The sequence below is a fragment of the Danio rerio genome, chromosome 1 (assembly GCF_052040795.2).
Source record: "Danio rerio strain M-AB ecotype USA chromosome 1, GRCz13ab, whole genome shotgun sequence".
In the NCBI taxonomy this organism is placed as follows: Eukaryota; Metazoa; Chordata; class Actinopteri; order Cypriniformes; family Danionidae; genus Danio; species Danio rerio.
Genome location: NC_141021.1, coordinates 23354306 through 23370353, shown reverse-complemented (window position 1 = coordinate 23370353; position 16048 = coordinate 23354306). Strand labels below are relative to the sequence as shown.

Genomic DNA, 16048 nt, shown 5'->3' with positions numbered 1-16048 from the left:
GAGAAGGGTTAAATAAGTTGGTTAAAGTTGGTTACCTATTTTTCTGTTAAACATGACTATAAAAAAATGCTAAATTTAAACGTATGTTAAACTGTTGCATGAGCCCAGCTTATTAATGCATTTTAAAAATAATTATCTTAGAATAAAATGAAAACCTTAATGTTAAGAATGATGTCTTGCAGATAAGCATCTTCTTCAAGAATTTCCTCCACACTAGGACCATCCCCACATATTTTCTCCTCAACCTGGTGAAATAACACACACACACACAACCATACACATGTTAAGACAACAAACATCAGTCAAAGTCAGACAATAAAAGAGTGTACAGTCTAAAAACAGCAAATGTAAGTCTCTGTTTACCTTTTGGTTTATAATGGGTTGAGTAAAAGCATCAAAGTAAGTGTCTTGCACCAGTGTATCCAGAGACAAAACTGTCTTCTCAAACTGCCCAATAATCTCTGCTACACACTCCTGATCAGAATCAGAATAGGGTTTATTGCTAAGTCTACTTTACACACACAAGGAATTTGTTTTGGCTACAGAAGCTTCCAGTGTACATACAGTGTCAAGTGACAACACAAAAATAAATATGAGAAAAGGTGACAACCATTAAACAGAGATGCAATTAGACAAAACTGATCATGTATGATAAACATAAAACAGGACAAACTAACACAAACAGTTAAAAAAAAAAAACTGGAGAGCTCCACACAGAGGCAACCATCTGCAGCCTCATCTTTGATGTACACAGAAATACATGAAACATGAAAAATAAAACCAGAATGCACATACCTACATAGTGCATGCTGCAGACAAGCCTAACAACACTAAAAAAGTAATAATATGATATTCATGAGCAATATGCATGTAAAAAAATTAAACACAAACCTGGAAGTCTTCATTGGAGGGCTGGTATGATAAGGAGTGTGTGTCCAGCATCAGCTCAGTTATGAACATTGGCTGGTGGTAAGCACTGATATTCTGCTCTGCTGTCACCTGTAATATATATTACGTATCCGCACACATTTTTTTCTATATTATCTAGAAGATCTGATAGCGTTCCACTGCATTTATGATTAATAATGTTTTGTATTGCTTAGCATAGTCCTCACAAAAAGGGTAATTTAAACACAATTTTAGTTTTTTACTGACAATGTTAAAAGACTTTTTATCTAGTGAGGTAGCACACACACAAGCACATACTAGTAGGTTTACAGGGTTTGTACAGTATGTGTGATTTTACTGTCCAGACCGTTTTTTTTTTTTTTTATTCAAGTTTAGTATGGTTTTAAAGCTATTTTGTATGCTTATTTTATAATTACATAATGACACTTATGTTGTAATACCAATGTGTATGCATATTTGTATGCATATTTGGCCACTAGTTTGCCAGCTTATACCCAACTGAAATTGCATTTTCATCATGAAAGGGAAAATATAGCAGAAATAATCCTTTCTGTTTGCCTGCAAGAGGAAAAACAATCTACAACCTCTACAAATGTCATTAATAATTTGAGCAAGAAGAATAGTTGGTTGGAAGAATAATTGAATAGACATCACCATCAAGTTGCAGACTGTATAAGTTTAAGTGAAATAAATTCTTGACAAAAAATATAATAAGCCAGAAACATAAAAATAAGTACATTAACCAGGAAATCAGACATTAGTATGCTTACATCCGAACCTTACTTGTATATACAGCTGAAGAGAGAATTATTAGCCCCCTTTGAATTTTTTTCTTTTTTAAATATTTACGAAATGATGTTAAACAGAGCAAAGAAATGTTCACAGTATGTCTGATAATATTCTTTCTTCTGGAGAAAGTACTATTTGTTTTTTTCAGATAGAAAGATTTTTTGATAATAATTCAGGGGGGCTAATAATTCTAACAACAACTGTATTTATCATTTTAATGTAATAAAAAATTTGCAATTTATCATTTTCAGCAAGAATGTCAGCTTCATACTGTAACTATGCCCATATACCTCACAATAATTATGATAATGTCACAACATGCCAGAAGACCGAATTTGTATATAAACATTGCAACAAATAGTCTCTGTTTTGGAACAAAATAAACAATTTACAGGTGCAACAATTTACAACTACCTACACCAGGACTTCTAAAATAAAGCATTTGATTGGTCAAGATTTGATGAGGAAACTGAAGTATGAGGTGAAGTGAAAAAAATGTTGATCCATTTTGGCGAAGCATAAGTTTTATATTTTCTAAACATGAATGTTGTCACTGTTTTAGAGCACACAAGCTATTATTATATATTTCCTTAAAACTAACAAACTGAAACTAACATGTCAAATTTTAGATAGGGTCCTTAAAGAGTGGAAATGTAAAAGGCCACTATGAAACAAAGGTTTATGCAGCTGATGTAATACATAAACGACCACAATGGACACCCATCGTTGTCAAGCCTCCAGCACCAAGACATTTGGTCAGAAGGAAAATGGTAGAACCCAGCTGTTGTGGTTCACTTAAGTCAATTGGTGGAGTTTTTGGTGGAGTTTTTTTTTTTTGTTGGTCAACTGTCACCTCTGGCTTGCTTGGCTGGGACTGGTGGAGCTGTGCATCGGTGGAGTTGCTCTTCAGTGGATGGGCCTTCAGAAGTGACATTTGCATTACACTGAACTGAAGTAAACTTTAACAGTGACTTTTATATTAAACTGAAGTGAAACAGTTTTAGTGTACTAAAACTACAGAAGTATTCTACACTACTCTCCTGCCTGCCTGAATTGCTGGAATGCTCGACAATTTGAAATATTATGGCTTTTACCATCTTTCTTCATCTATGTTAAGCTGCTTTGACACAATCTATATTAAAATCACTGTAGAAATAAAGATAAAATTTTGCATATTTTCATATTAGACTGCTCCGTATTGCATAAAATTTCATAAAATTTGTTAATGAAATGCAAAAGCCATTTAATTAAATGGAATTTATGTGCATGTTTATTAAAATTAAATGTTGTTTTAAATTATTTTTCCTGACCTTTGACATAAACAACAATTCAAATTAGGACCTCTGAGTTTAACCTTTAAAAAAAAAAAACTTTAAAAAACCTTTAAACAAACAGATCCCTAAATATCACCACCCTCAAAAATAACAGCAACATTACCCGGCATCATTGCTGGATCATAATCACACAAGCATACTAACCTTTATATCAGTATCATGGCTGATCTCGTTACCCGTCCAGCTCTGAATGAGGGCGGGTGAAGGGGTGTGTGTGATATGCTCCTGAAAAACTCTTAGTAGCTTACTGACCGAGTTGACCACAAGCATGTGGGTTGTGTTCACAATCAGATAATCTGCAAGTCTGATGAAACTATGGAGACAAAGCAAACATTTGGCAAAAAAATCGCAGTAATTGAACATTAATTCCAAAAAAAAAAATATATATATATATATATATATATATATATATATATATATATATATATATATTATATTATATATATATATATATATATATATATATATATATATATATATATATATTTTTTTTTTTTTTTTCAAAACCTCTTTTTGTGCTTAAATAAAAAAAAAAAAGAGTTTGGGATGAATTAAAGGTCAATAATAAATGACCGAATGACAAAACTTTTTACTTATTAACTCTATAGCCTAATAGAACTAGCCTGGCCTTTCTGGTTCCCCAAGAACCAGTTTTATTTGTAAGTTTAAATATTTTATATTGTATATTCATTCATCTTAAGCTGATGTGACTGTGTTTTCAGATGTCAATAGATCTTTTAACAAGTTATCCAATGCGTACATTCATTCAAAATAATAGTTAATCAGCCAGTTTAGCAGTTACATTGTCCATAATCAAAAACATATGCTGAATAATCAGTCTAGTCAATCCACTGTGTTGAGAGCTAGCAATGCTATAGAAGTTGACTAACCAAGTAAGGCGTTTGCAGTGGTAGCTCTTGTTGGCTTGCTGCGTGTAAGTCATCTTCTCAGGTGTGTCCTCAAAGACCAATTTAAAAGCAGGTGATGCTAATTCTTCATTGCCATCTGGTGCAAGCAAGAAAAAAAATCTAATTCACAAACTGTCCAATTCACAATATACCCATTATCTCTATACATCAACAACTGTACCTATATACCTAATATCTAGCTACTGTAACATGGAATTTAGCTCACAGTCTGGCAAGGTTCCCCCAAAGTTATTTAGAGATGTCCTTTCAGTAATGCTAACATAATGTTTGTTCAAAACTATGTGGTTTTTAATATCACTCTCAAAACATTAGCACAAAAAAAGGTTATTTAAAGTTTATTTATCATTCAAGGCGCATTATTTCTATTTATTTGGACATTCTTTGGCATTACAATTGCACATTGAATGTAATTCTTTTAAAAAGGTTACTACTAGTGGCGTTTCATAGCATTAAGATTGCAAAACATTTTTATAACTTAATTGGAACACTCAGAATTGTTTTTGTATCTAAATAATGATTACCAGTTTCCACTTCGCCATAATCAGGTGTGTGTCCAAACTCTTTCAAAGCATTTCGACATGCATTTCTAGCCACTTCCATTACCAGCTCTCTGAACTTCTCCAAACGGGATGACACCTAGAACTCAGATACACAAACAATAAACTAATGAGTAAAAGTAAATCTTAGAAAAGACTCTTCCGACTACAAATCTTACAAATAACAAGCCAGCTACACTGAAAACAAGGCAAAATTCAACAACTGACAAATTGGTACTTTACACCCGTTGATGCACCTGGAAAACAGGACTGGCCCATCAGTTAGCCCTGCCCCCTTGGTTGTTGTTGTTGTTAGTTCAGACATATAAAACAAATGTCATTGCCTATCCACTAAAGCACAGGTGTCAATTCCAGTTCATGGAGGGCTGCAGCTGTGTAGAGTTTTAGTTGCAACCCTGCTTCAACACACTTACCTGTAGGTTTCAAACAAGCCTGAAGGACTTAATTAGTTTGATCAGATGTGTTTAATAAGGGTTAGAACTAAACTGTGCAGAGCTGCAGCCCTAAAGGAATTGGATTTGATACCTGGAAAAGGATGGGTAGGAACCAATTGCGTCCCATTTCACATATTATCCATCCTAAATAGTATTTGAAAATAGAATTTGTGTGTCCCAAATCGTAGTATGCTGAAAAAGATGTAGCATGCCAAAGGTTCCCAGATGGTTTACTATTTCTGGTAAAAATGTTAAGTGTAGAACCGTTCATATTGTCCACAGTACACTGCACATTGGAAGTGAATTTAATTAGAACTACAAAGTGTTAATCAACTATAAACATGATGGACGTGCGAGACCAACCGTCAAGTAAAATTGGCGTTTCTGTGTGGAGTTTGCATGTTCCCCCCGCGTTCGCGTAGGTTTCCTCCGGGTGCTCCGGTTACCCCCACAAGTCCAAAGACATGCGTTATACGTGAATTGGGTAAGCTAAAATTGTCCGTAGTGTATGTGTGAATGAGAGTGTATGGGTGTTTCCCAGTGATGGCTTGCAGCTGGAAGGGCATCCGCTGCATAAAACATGTGCTGAATAAGTTGGCGGTTCATTCCGCTGTGGCGACCCCAGATTAATAAAGGGACTAAGCCGAAAAAGAAAATAAATGAATGAATGTTTGGTAAACAAAGCATGTGCCCCATACTTTATAATTGATCTACTAAATGACAGAAAATATTTCTTTACACACTTCATTGTAAATCACCTATATAAAAAATTGCATATTAGTTACTGAAATTAGTTTAAAAACTGAATAAATATATATTTACACATAATTATATAAGTAAATTTATAAAAAAAATGACAGAAATCTACAGCAGATTCTCTGTGGGCCTATCGATAAATCAATTGTGGAATGTCTGAAAAGTGAATATTACATTTGTGTGGTTGTCCACATTAGTCAGTGTCTGTTAATATACTGTGCACTATAACCAATATGCACACACAAATATGCACAAACACAAACCGAATATCTCACCTCCTCCAGCTGTGTGTATTGTGCGCTCTGAAACTCCTTCAGTGTAAATGTGTGGTCTTTCTCTAGTCGACAAAGTGGCATGTCACTGATGTGGTAACACATTTCCCTGATGTCAATTAGTGCCGGTCGCAGAGACTGAAATAAAGAAGTAAATTCACCACATTTTTGTTTTCTTTCTGTACATAAAATTCAGTCTGCATCATATAAACTGAATCATGCCTACAGGATTTTGAGTAGCTTTTTTAATTGCAGTCTAAAGATTTTTTTTCAAAAACTTATGCCATTATATGCTTTAAGTTTTGCGTTTTGCTATGAAAATACACAATAATCTTCTCTCTTAAATATATTTATTATCCTTTATTTTTCTTTGTTGAACTTTGGACATGATACTGACATAAATGAAATAAATGTTGACAAACCTCATTGAGAACAAAGAGATTCTCTTGTAGTGAACGTCTGCATTTGCTGATTTTCTTATAGCGTACATTGGCACGCCACACACGGAAAGCCTTCCACTTACGAAATAGGGCAAACACAGGGATCCGCAACAGCTTTCGGTGAAATTGGTACTCCTGCTCCCAACGCTCTAAAGGCAAACAGTCCACTTCTGACCCACAGTAATGTGTCACTGCATGAGTGCTAACTGTATAGTAGTCTGACTTGTTGATATTGCCAAATGTTGCAATTCTGTTGAAAGAGTATATCTGGTAAATATCTTGTTAAAAATACAGTCAAAACTTTATATGTATTACTAGCACTTTTTTACGCATCACTTTTAGTTAAAAACAAAATACATTATGCAATCTCAAACATTCAAAATACAAATTAAAATCACTCAATATTAAACTTGATCTAATGAAATATGTAAAAACAAGACTTAATAAGAATATTTAAAATCAAAAATAGATTTTTGTATTTGTAAATTAAATGTTTTGATTTGATGTTTTACATATATTTCAGTATTGTAATATACTTTAATTAACTAATTTATTACATTACTTTAGTCTTCAGTATGACATGACCATATGAATCCTTCAAATATGCTGATGTTGTTAAAAAAAATCTTTGATGAACTTTAAAAGAACATTGTTTATTTAAAACAAAAAAGTAACAATTTTACAACAATTTAAATATATATATATATATATATATATATATATATATATATATATATATATATATATATATATATATATATATATATATATATATATATATATTTGATGCATTGATGCTATGAAATAAAATATCAAATAAAATAAATGAGTTTGAAATGGTAGTGTACAAATACTGCATTTCTTACTTGAGGTTATATGTGTCAAAGTTAATTGACGATTTAGGTACTGAAGACGTCAAATAGAAGAATCCCAGGTGAGGGTTAGTCCGGATGGCTTGGACGATGTGGGGTGGGGAGCAAATCTTAGCACGTATTAATTCATCCACTGAGTCAAACAGCAGTGAACCAGAAAGCGGTGGAGAGGGAGTGTAGCTCAGAGATGGAACTGGACAACTTTTGGAGGAGCTTTTTACTCTTTTAGGTGGGGAGGGTATCCTGAGTGAGCCCTGAGTCAACTGCACCTAAAAGGATCACATAAAAAGCATGTACAGTTTTACTAATGTTACAACAGACATCTATGAACAGAGAAGTTTAAAGTCAAACCTGTCTATCTTTGATGCAGTGTGGAATTTTGGGAAGCTGTAATACGGAGGGTCCTCTCTCTGTAGAAGAATCAATAGACTGGACCTCATCAAATTGAAAGGGCATCTTAGGAGTCAGCTTCTGGTTGTTGTCCGGTTTCATATATCCACTACGTCTCTTTAGAACAGGCTAAAGAAAAATACAAAAAATGACAAAAATATTTAGCATGATGATTTTGTTTTTGTATTGTAATGTTTAGTTTTATATTTTATTTAGTTTTTATGTTAATATATCTTTTATGCTGATTGATGATGGAACATTATGTCACCCATATTTAAACATTTTTGACATTCATGTTTATGTTGTCTATGTAAGGCTGCGGGCTATTAATCGGAAAGTAATTGAAATCGACATTTAATATTTTCAGGTTGATTTTTTCAATACATTTCCTTACCACGTGTGGAGACACATGACTGTTAATTTTAGGCAATTCATTCATTCATTCATTTTCTTTTCAGCTTAGTCCTTTTATTAATCTGGGGTTGCCACAGTGGAATGAACCGTCAACTTATCCAACATATGTTTTATGCAGCAGATGCCCTTATAGCTGCAACCCATCTCTGGGAAACATCCATTCGGATCAGATCGCTGATGAAAGTGAAGAGCGCCGGGGGTGGGGGTTGGTAGATCGCAGATGAAAGCGAAGAGCGAGGGGGGTTGGTGGAGGGTTGTTGTTGGGGCCCTTGATAATGTCTCTGGGGCCCCCCTAAATGTATGGGCCCTTAGAATTGTCCTAATTTTCACCCCCCTAGCGGCACCCCTCAGGGGCGCCCCCAAGGGGTGGCCAGGGGTGGCCGCGGCCACCCCACGGTAAACTCTGGCCACCCCTGTGGCCACCCCAATATAATTTTGCTGTTGACATTATTGATTTAAAATGTACTTATAAATTCACAATATTTAAATAAATAAATAAATAAAATGCAGCCACTAAATTATTGTTGGTGTTAATGACGTAGCTCTCCCCCTCTGGTTTAATGCTGGTGAAAGCAAACTGACGCATGCGCGCAGAAAACCATTCCCGCGCGCCTCACGCACTCCTGTGTGAATCCCGGTTGGTTGTTTCCATGCATGCCAATAAAATAGGTGCCGCTCATGTGCCGTGAAACCGGAGTAACAGCCCTTTGTGCAGAGGTGTCGGCACGCAGCGAGTTTTGAAAGTCGACTAAAGTTTATATAATATGATGATGATGATGATGATGATGATGTTACGTTCACTAAGCATGGCTTTAAAGCAGAAAGGATGGATAATGAGTCAGGGAGGTAAGACTTCATAACATGATTTCTCAGCCATGATCTGGTCTAAGACCACAGATAATTCTTTAGAATTGTCATAATTAATTTTCATGCAAAAGGTTTCTTAAGTGATCTTGGCATATCACTCCAGTTGTTGTTTTCCAGTAATATTTGGGATTGATTTCTGTCATTTATTTAGAATAATAATTGTATAATAATATTAATTGTATTTAATTAGAATAAATATAAATAAATTGTTATGTTTATTAAATAACAAATCTAAAAATTCAAGGGAGGTGGGTGTGCATAGGGTGGTTTGCCAGGGTGTCATTTAAATTAGAACCGCCACTACCCTCCCCGATCGTCGTTGATAGCATGCACAAACCTTCAATAGACAGCAATGGCAATTTAATATTTACCTTAAGGTACAGTATATCAATAGAAGAAGCTGCATTAATAAAATGGCTCAAAAAGCAATATGGATAAATGATATTATTAAGTATAGTGAGTGTGTATATAGTAATGCCTTTTGTTCAGTTTGTTCGTTTGTTTGGGGTATTAATAAACTCATTATTCTTTCATTTTATTTTCGGCTTAGTCCCTTTATTAATCCAGGGTCACCACAACGGAATGAACCGCCAACTTATCTAGCACATTTTTACACAGCGGATGCCCTTCCAGCTGCAACCCATCACTAGGAATAATAAACTCATTAATCTTCATTAATTTTAGACTTGGCATATACCGTATGATGTACAATAAAAGCACGTAAAAAGTTATTTATACAGTATATATATATATATAAAAAGTGTTTTTAAACTAAACATAGATTTTTATTTGATTTGACCATGTACTTCCTGAATTATTTCAAGGAATAAATTGCAATACTTCAAGAAGAATTAATTAAATGAATAAAAACTACATTATTTCATTTACCAGAAACAAAAATATAACATTACACTGAATTCATTATTTTTTTAGTGTGCCACCCCAAGATTTGGTGCGGCCTCTTCTGGCCACCCCTAAGAAAATTTTCTGGGGGCGCCACTGGCACCCCTGTCATCAGTTATTTTAAAGTCAAGTAATGCACACTTCATTCAAAAATATGTCATTTGTAATATATGAGCATACTTGCTATGCAAAACTTGTCAGTAAACTATGAGGGCAAAAAAATAAATAAATAAATGAATAAAATAATAGTTTATTAACCATAATCGAGTTAAAATGTTTAATTAATAGAGATTTTGATTTTAGGCCAAATCGTTAATTTGATGCAGGCAACTAACTGGAATGTATCAATATTGCTAACATAAATAAGCATGATGGTTATTTTTTTTGTTCATATTTAAATCCTATCTGGGCCAATGTTGTCACTGTTTAACATAAAGAAATGTCATTATATGTTTATAGTTGCATGCTGAAACTTTTTGTGTTCATGTAGATTCTTAATGATTTTTATTACATTTGAAATCGTTCATTCCAAGTTCATTTAAAAATAAAATCATAAAATATTAATAATGATCATACATTAAATAAGAGACAGTGTAACTTACAACTTGAATACTAGTGACTGTACACATCCAAATTTGTTTAAGAGATACACAACAAACATGTTGTGTGTAAAATTGTGTTACATACCCATATTCCTGTGTGGTGATTTAAGGTCTCCATATTATATTATATTATATTATATTATATTATATTATATTATATTATATTATATTATATTATATTATTTAACATTAACTAACTATTTATACATATAGTTTGATGTTATTGCCCTTACCAACATCTCAACTTGTGCTGGTTTCTGTGTGGCCCATTGTCTCTCTTGAGCCCTGGTTCTGTGAGGAAACACCAGAGCATCAGCATTCGGCTGTGGGTGTCTGGGCACAGCTGAGATCAGTCTAGATCTCAGCATTTCCACATCAACAGGGGCCAGAGAAGGAGGGACAGTTGTATCCACAGGTAAAGACTTAGCCATCCCACATAACTTCTGTTTGCCGTGATCTTCTTCTGGCCCTCTCTGGCTCCTGGGATGCCCTTTCTGAAAAGAATACATGACCAACTTCCCTGCTGTTCTTCCTAAAAAGTCCTTCTTCTCGGGATTATGCCTGGACAGTGAAGTCTTATAAAACAGTCAAAGGAAAAGCTTATTAGTGAAATTCCTACAACTTTATACAGCTGGAAAAGAAAAGAAAAGAAAATAGACAGCGTTGCTAAGTAACCAGCGGCAACTATGTTTTCAAACTACACGTTAACATTGAACATCATATCGTAATGCAGGCAAACCTTCAACGTTAAGTGTTTTTAAAGAAAACCTTTAACGTTAATAGTTCAGTCCTTGTATTAACGTTAGGTTATAACTGTTAGCAAACTGAACGGAGCTGCTCCTACAGCCAATCAGCGATACTTACAAAATGTGTTTACAACTCCCGAGGTGTGGCATGCTGGTCAAAACCAATCTAAATAAACTATTCCCATATATTTATTAAAGCGACGCTATGTTTATCATTCTTTTTATCATTAGTTCTTCTTAACAAGACAGCTGAATGGCGGTTAAGCTCTTCTAGGCTGTTTATCGTTGCTCAGCAACGAGTCACCGTTCACACTTCCGCTTCAGATGACAGGAAAAACTAACGTTACCATAAAGTTTAGCTGTCATCATAACGTTACAGCAGCGGGACACTCACATCGGTATAGCATATTTTTTGTCATACAACAATAAACCATATTTTTATTATTTTACATTGCTGTGAGGCTTGGGTTTAGAGTTAGGGTAGGAGTCGCCGTTAATAAAATACAATTTAGTGAGTAATTTAAAAAAATAATATGCATAAAACTGGGGATAATTACTGTTTTTACATTACTGTGATGGTTGGGGTTGGGCTAGATAGACGTTAATAAAATACAATTATTGAATGATTTAATGAACAATATGCATACAGTTCTGGATATTTACTGTTTTAACATTACTGTGATTATTCTGTTTATGGTTGGGGTAACTGTTAGACGTTAAAAAAACAATTAATGGATGAGTTAGTAAATATAAATAATTCTCGTTAACTTCCGGCCCGCGACAGTATCCCTTAATTCTAGCAACAACCTGTTGAAACCTCAACTCAACTCATTTCTACAAAACTTGTTCTTTTCAACAGGTTATTTCAAAAAAGCAGCTCAAATAACATATGTGTGCAAGTTGAGACGAAGACCCTTATTCTTTGCGATTTTGTATTTGGTTTCTGAATTTATTTATTTATTTATTGAAGATTCTCTCATGTTTTCTGATTGTCGTTTTTTTTTTTTTTTTTTTTTGATGATCCAGATTTGCTTGCAAAGACCTTAACAGTTCGCCAGCTAGCAGTTTATCTTTTGAGTGTGTTTGCATCCATCACAGGAACATACTTATACTCACAAAACTTATCTTCACAAAAAGTATCTTTATCAATGAAATTTAAGTTGATGGAATTGACAAATCACAGATTCTTGATTTTATTTTTCATTTTATAAAATGTCCCAATTTTTTATAATAAGGTTTGTATTGCAGAAAGATGTGATCTCCACAGGTTTATAATTTATAATTATGCACAACATCTTTCTGCCACTGAACACAACAGTGTGTGTACAAATTAATGTAGTACATTTAATTATTTAATATACACTTTTATTTAATTGCTTTTTTGTGTTGTTTTATGTGTATACAAACAAGCAAATACATTTTAATAATTGAATTGTAGAGATGTTTGAAGCTCTGAGCCAGACAGTTATTTTAACTAATATAATTAACTAATAATAGATTCCTGGTCTTCTGACTGCTTTTTACAAATATATTACTTTTACTTTATTTTAAAAAGTTAACTTTTTAAACCAAAGGCCTGTAAAACATATATAACATATACGCTATCGTGATCCTTGAAAGCATATTGTGTACAGATTGTGGTGTTTAATTTGTTTATATAATAATAATAATAATAAAAGCATTTATTTCCTGACTCAGATATTTACAGACTGATTTATATTTTTCTGCTGTTTGTAAGAGTGGCTTATTAATTAAATTAACAAATTAAAAACACATTTTCATACAAAACTGTTTTGAAGTTGGGTTCAAATGTTCTTATTTTATGACTTTTATTTTGTATTTTGTTGTAGGAGCACGGTGAGTAATTCTTTGCTGCCCTCTTGTGTTTGGATTTAACTAAAACACTAACGTGATAAATGACAGAAAGAAATTCTTCCTGACATTCCTTTGCGTGAGCGAAGTAACAGCGTTTAAACAAAAACATTTTTGGTTGTACTGTAAAAAAACATTCTAACTCGTCAGAAACGGAAGTTTCTCCTTGACAACGAACAACAAAGATGGGTCACTGCACGCCGATAAATGATCACGGTAAATTTAACAATCCACATTATTTGTTCATAATCTGAAAATTAAAAACAATTATTGTAGCGCTGAGACTTAAAAACAATTCTCTAATACTTATTTTATATGATTCTTAATCTTGCTCCTATATGTTGCTGAGTCTCCTCAACGCCAATGGGCAGGAAAGTTCAGTCACGGTACACCAAAACTACAACCAAGGTAAATTCAATAATTCACATTATTAATACATAATTTAGATGTTACATATACATTCTGCTTCTGCATCATGTTTTTTTTTTCTTGTTGTTCTTCTATGCCACTGTTTGAGTCAAAATCGTGACATTGGGCAAGAAAAAGATCACTGTAGGCCTACACCAATAAATTACCAAGGTAACAAATTCAGTAAACCACATTAATGTCTTATAATCTAAACGTTACATGTAAATTCTGCATCTTTTTAATAAACAAATCACGCTGGTTCCTCTGAACAGTCTCTAATACTTATATTTTCTGTTTGATTGAGTCAATTTGGTGACAATGACAAGGAAGTGGCAAGAAAAGGTGACTGCATACGAATAAATTACCAAGGTAAATTACTTAATTCACAATATTAATACACAATCTGTATATTACATATACATTCTTTATCAGCATCATGGTCTTCATTTGCTAATTTTTCTGTTTTCTGTTTTTTTTTTTTTTTTCCATCTATGCTACTGTTTGAGTCAACTCAGAGAAAATCATGACAATTGGCAAGAAAAAGGTACACCAGTAAATTACCAGATAAATTCATGAATTCACATCTGGATGTTACATCATTCTACATCTGCATCATGACTTTCTTTTGCTAATTTTTTTTTTCTGTTTCTTGTTGTTCATCTATGCCACCGTTTGAGTCAAAATTGTGACATTGGGCAAGAAAAAGATCACTGTACACCAACCAATAACCAAGGTAAATTCAGTAACCCACATTAATGTCTTATAATCTAAATATTACATGTAAATTCTGCACCTATTTAATAAACATACCATATTGGTTCCTCTAAACAGTCTCTAATACTTATATTTTCTGTTTGATTGAGTCAATTTGGTGACAATGGCAAGGAAGTGGCAAGAAAAGGTGACTGCATACGAATAAATTACCAAGGTAAATTACTTAATTCACAATATTAATACACAATCTGTATATTACATATACATTCTTTATCAGCATCATGGTCTTCATTTGCTAATTTTTCTGTTTTCTGTTTTTTTTTTTTTTTTCCATCTATGCTACTGTTTGAGTCAACTCAGAGAAAATCATGACAATTGGCAAGAAAAAGGTACACCAGTAAATTACCAGATAAATTCATGAATTCACATCTGGATGTTACATCATTCTACATCTGCATCATGACTTTCTTTTGCTAATTTTTTTTTTCTGTTTCTTGTTGTTCATCTATGCCACCGTTTGAGTCAAAATTGTGACATTGGGCAAGAAAAAGATCACTGTACACCAACCAATAACCAAGGTAAATTCAGTAACCCACATTAATGTCTTTTAATCTAAATATTACATGTAAATTCTGCACATATTTAATAAACATACCATATTGGTTCCTCTAAACAGTCTCTAATACTTATATTGTCTGTTTGATTGAGTCAATTTAGTGACAATGGCAAGAAAAAGGTCACTGCACACCAATAAATTACCAAGGTAAATTCATTAATTCACATTACTAATACACAATTTATGTCTTACATTCTGCATCTGCATCATGTTCTTCTTTTTATCAAATTTGATTTTTTTCTGTTTTTGTACATGCCACTTCAATTCACGTCTGGATGTTACATATATCTTCTACATCACACCCTTTTTTGCTAATTTTTAAATTTTCTGTTTCTTGTTGTTCGTCTATGCCAATGTATGAGTCAAAATCGTGACATTGGGCAAGAAAAAGATCACTGTAGGCCTACACCAATAAATTAGCAAGGTAAATTCAGTAACCCACATTAATGTCTTATAATCTAAATGTTACATGTAAATTCTGCATCTTTTTAATAAACAAATCACGATGGTTCCTCTGAACAGTCTCTAATACTTATATTTTCTGTTTGATTGAGTCCATTTAGTGAAAATGGCAAGAAAATGGCATGAAAAGGTGACTGCATACAAATAAATAACCAAGGTAAATTACTTAATTCACAATATGAGTACACAATCTGTATATTACATATACATTCTTTATCAGCATCATGGTCTTCATTTGCTAACTTTTCTTTTTTCTGTTTTTTTTTGTCCATCTATCCTACTGTTTGAGTCAACTCAGAGAAAATCATGACAATTGGCAAGAAAAAGGTACACCGGTAAATTACCAGATAAATTCATGAATTCACATCTGGATGTTACATCATTCTACATCTGCATCATGAACTTCTTTTGCTAATTTTTTTTCTGTTTCTTGTTGTTCATCTATGCCACCGTTTGAGTCAAAATTGTGACATTGGGCAAGAAAAAGATCACTGTACACCAACCAATCACCAAGGTAAATTCAGTAACCCACATTAATGTCTTTTAATCTAAATATTACATGTAAATTCTGCACCTATTTAATAAACATATCATGCTGGTTCCTCTAAACAGTCTCTAATACTTATATTTTCTGTTTGATTGAGTCAATTTAGTGACAATGGCAAGAAAAAGGTCACTGCACACCAATAAATTACCAAGGTAAATTCATTAATTCACATTATTAATACACAATTTTTATCTTACATATACATTCTGCATCTG

At 33.3% G+C, this 16048-nt stretch overlaps 1 protein-coding gene across 1 annotated transcript in view; it reads right to left on the bottom strand.

Moving 5' to 3' along the window:
- Nucleotides 1–11511, bottom strand: part of dnah6 (dynein, axonemal, heavy chain 6) — a 203204-nt gene extending 191693 nt beyond the window's left edge. The window contains exons 1-12 of the mRNA XM_087237125.1: nucleotides 11333–11511; nucleotides 10702–11043; nucleotides 7644–7811; nucleotides 7287–7561; nucleotides 6403–6670; nucleotides 5984–6118; nucleotides 4483–4597; nucleotides 3923–4037; nucleotides 3177–3345; nucleotides 892–999; nucleotides 364–474; nucleotides 156–245 (exon numbers count right to left, since the gene is read on the bottom strand). Coding sequence (XP_087093251.1) covers nucleotides 156–245; nucleotides 364–474; nucleotides 892–999; nucleotides 3177–3345; nucleotides 3923–4037; nucleotides 4483–4597; nucleotides 5984–6118; nucleotides 6403–6670; nucleotides 7287–7561; nucleotides 7644–7811; nucleotides 10702–10977 — 1830 coding nt within the window. The 5' untranslated portion in view covers nucleotides 10978–11043; nucleotides 11333–11511. The remainder of the gene's footprint in view (nucleotides 1–155; nucleotides 246–363; nucleotides 475–891; nucleotides 1000–3176; nucleotides 3346–3922; nucleotides 4038–4482; nucleotides 4598–5983; nucleotides 6119–6402; nucleotides 6671–7286; nucleotides 7562–7643; nucleotides 7812–10701; nucleotides 11044–11332) is intronic.
- Nucleotides 11512–16048: the final 4537 nt, after the last annotated feature.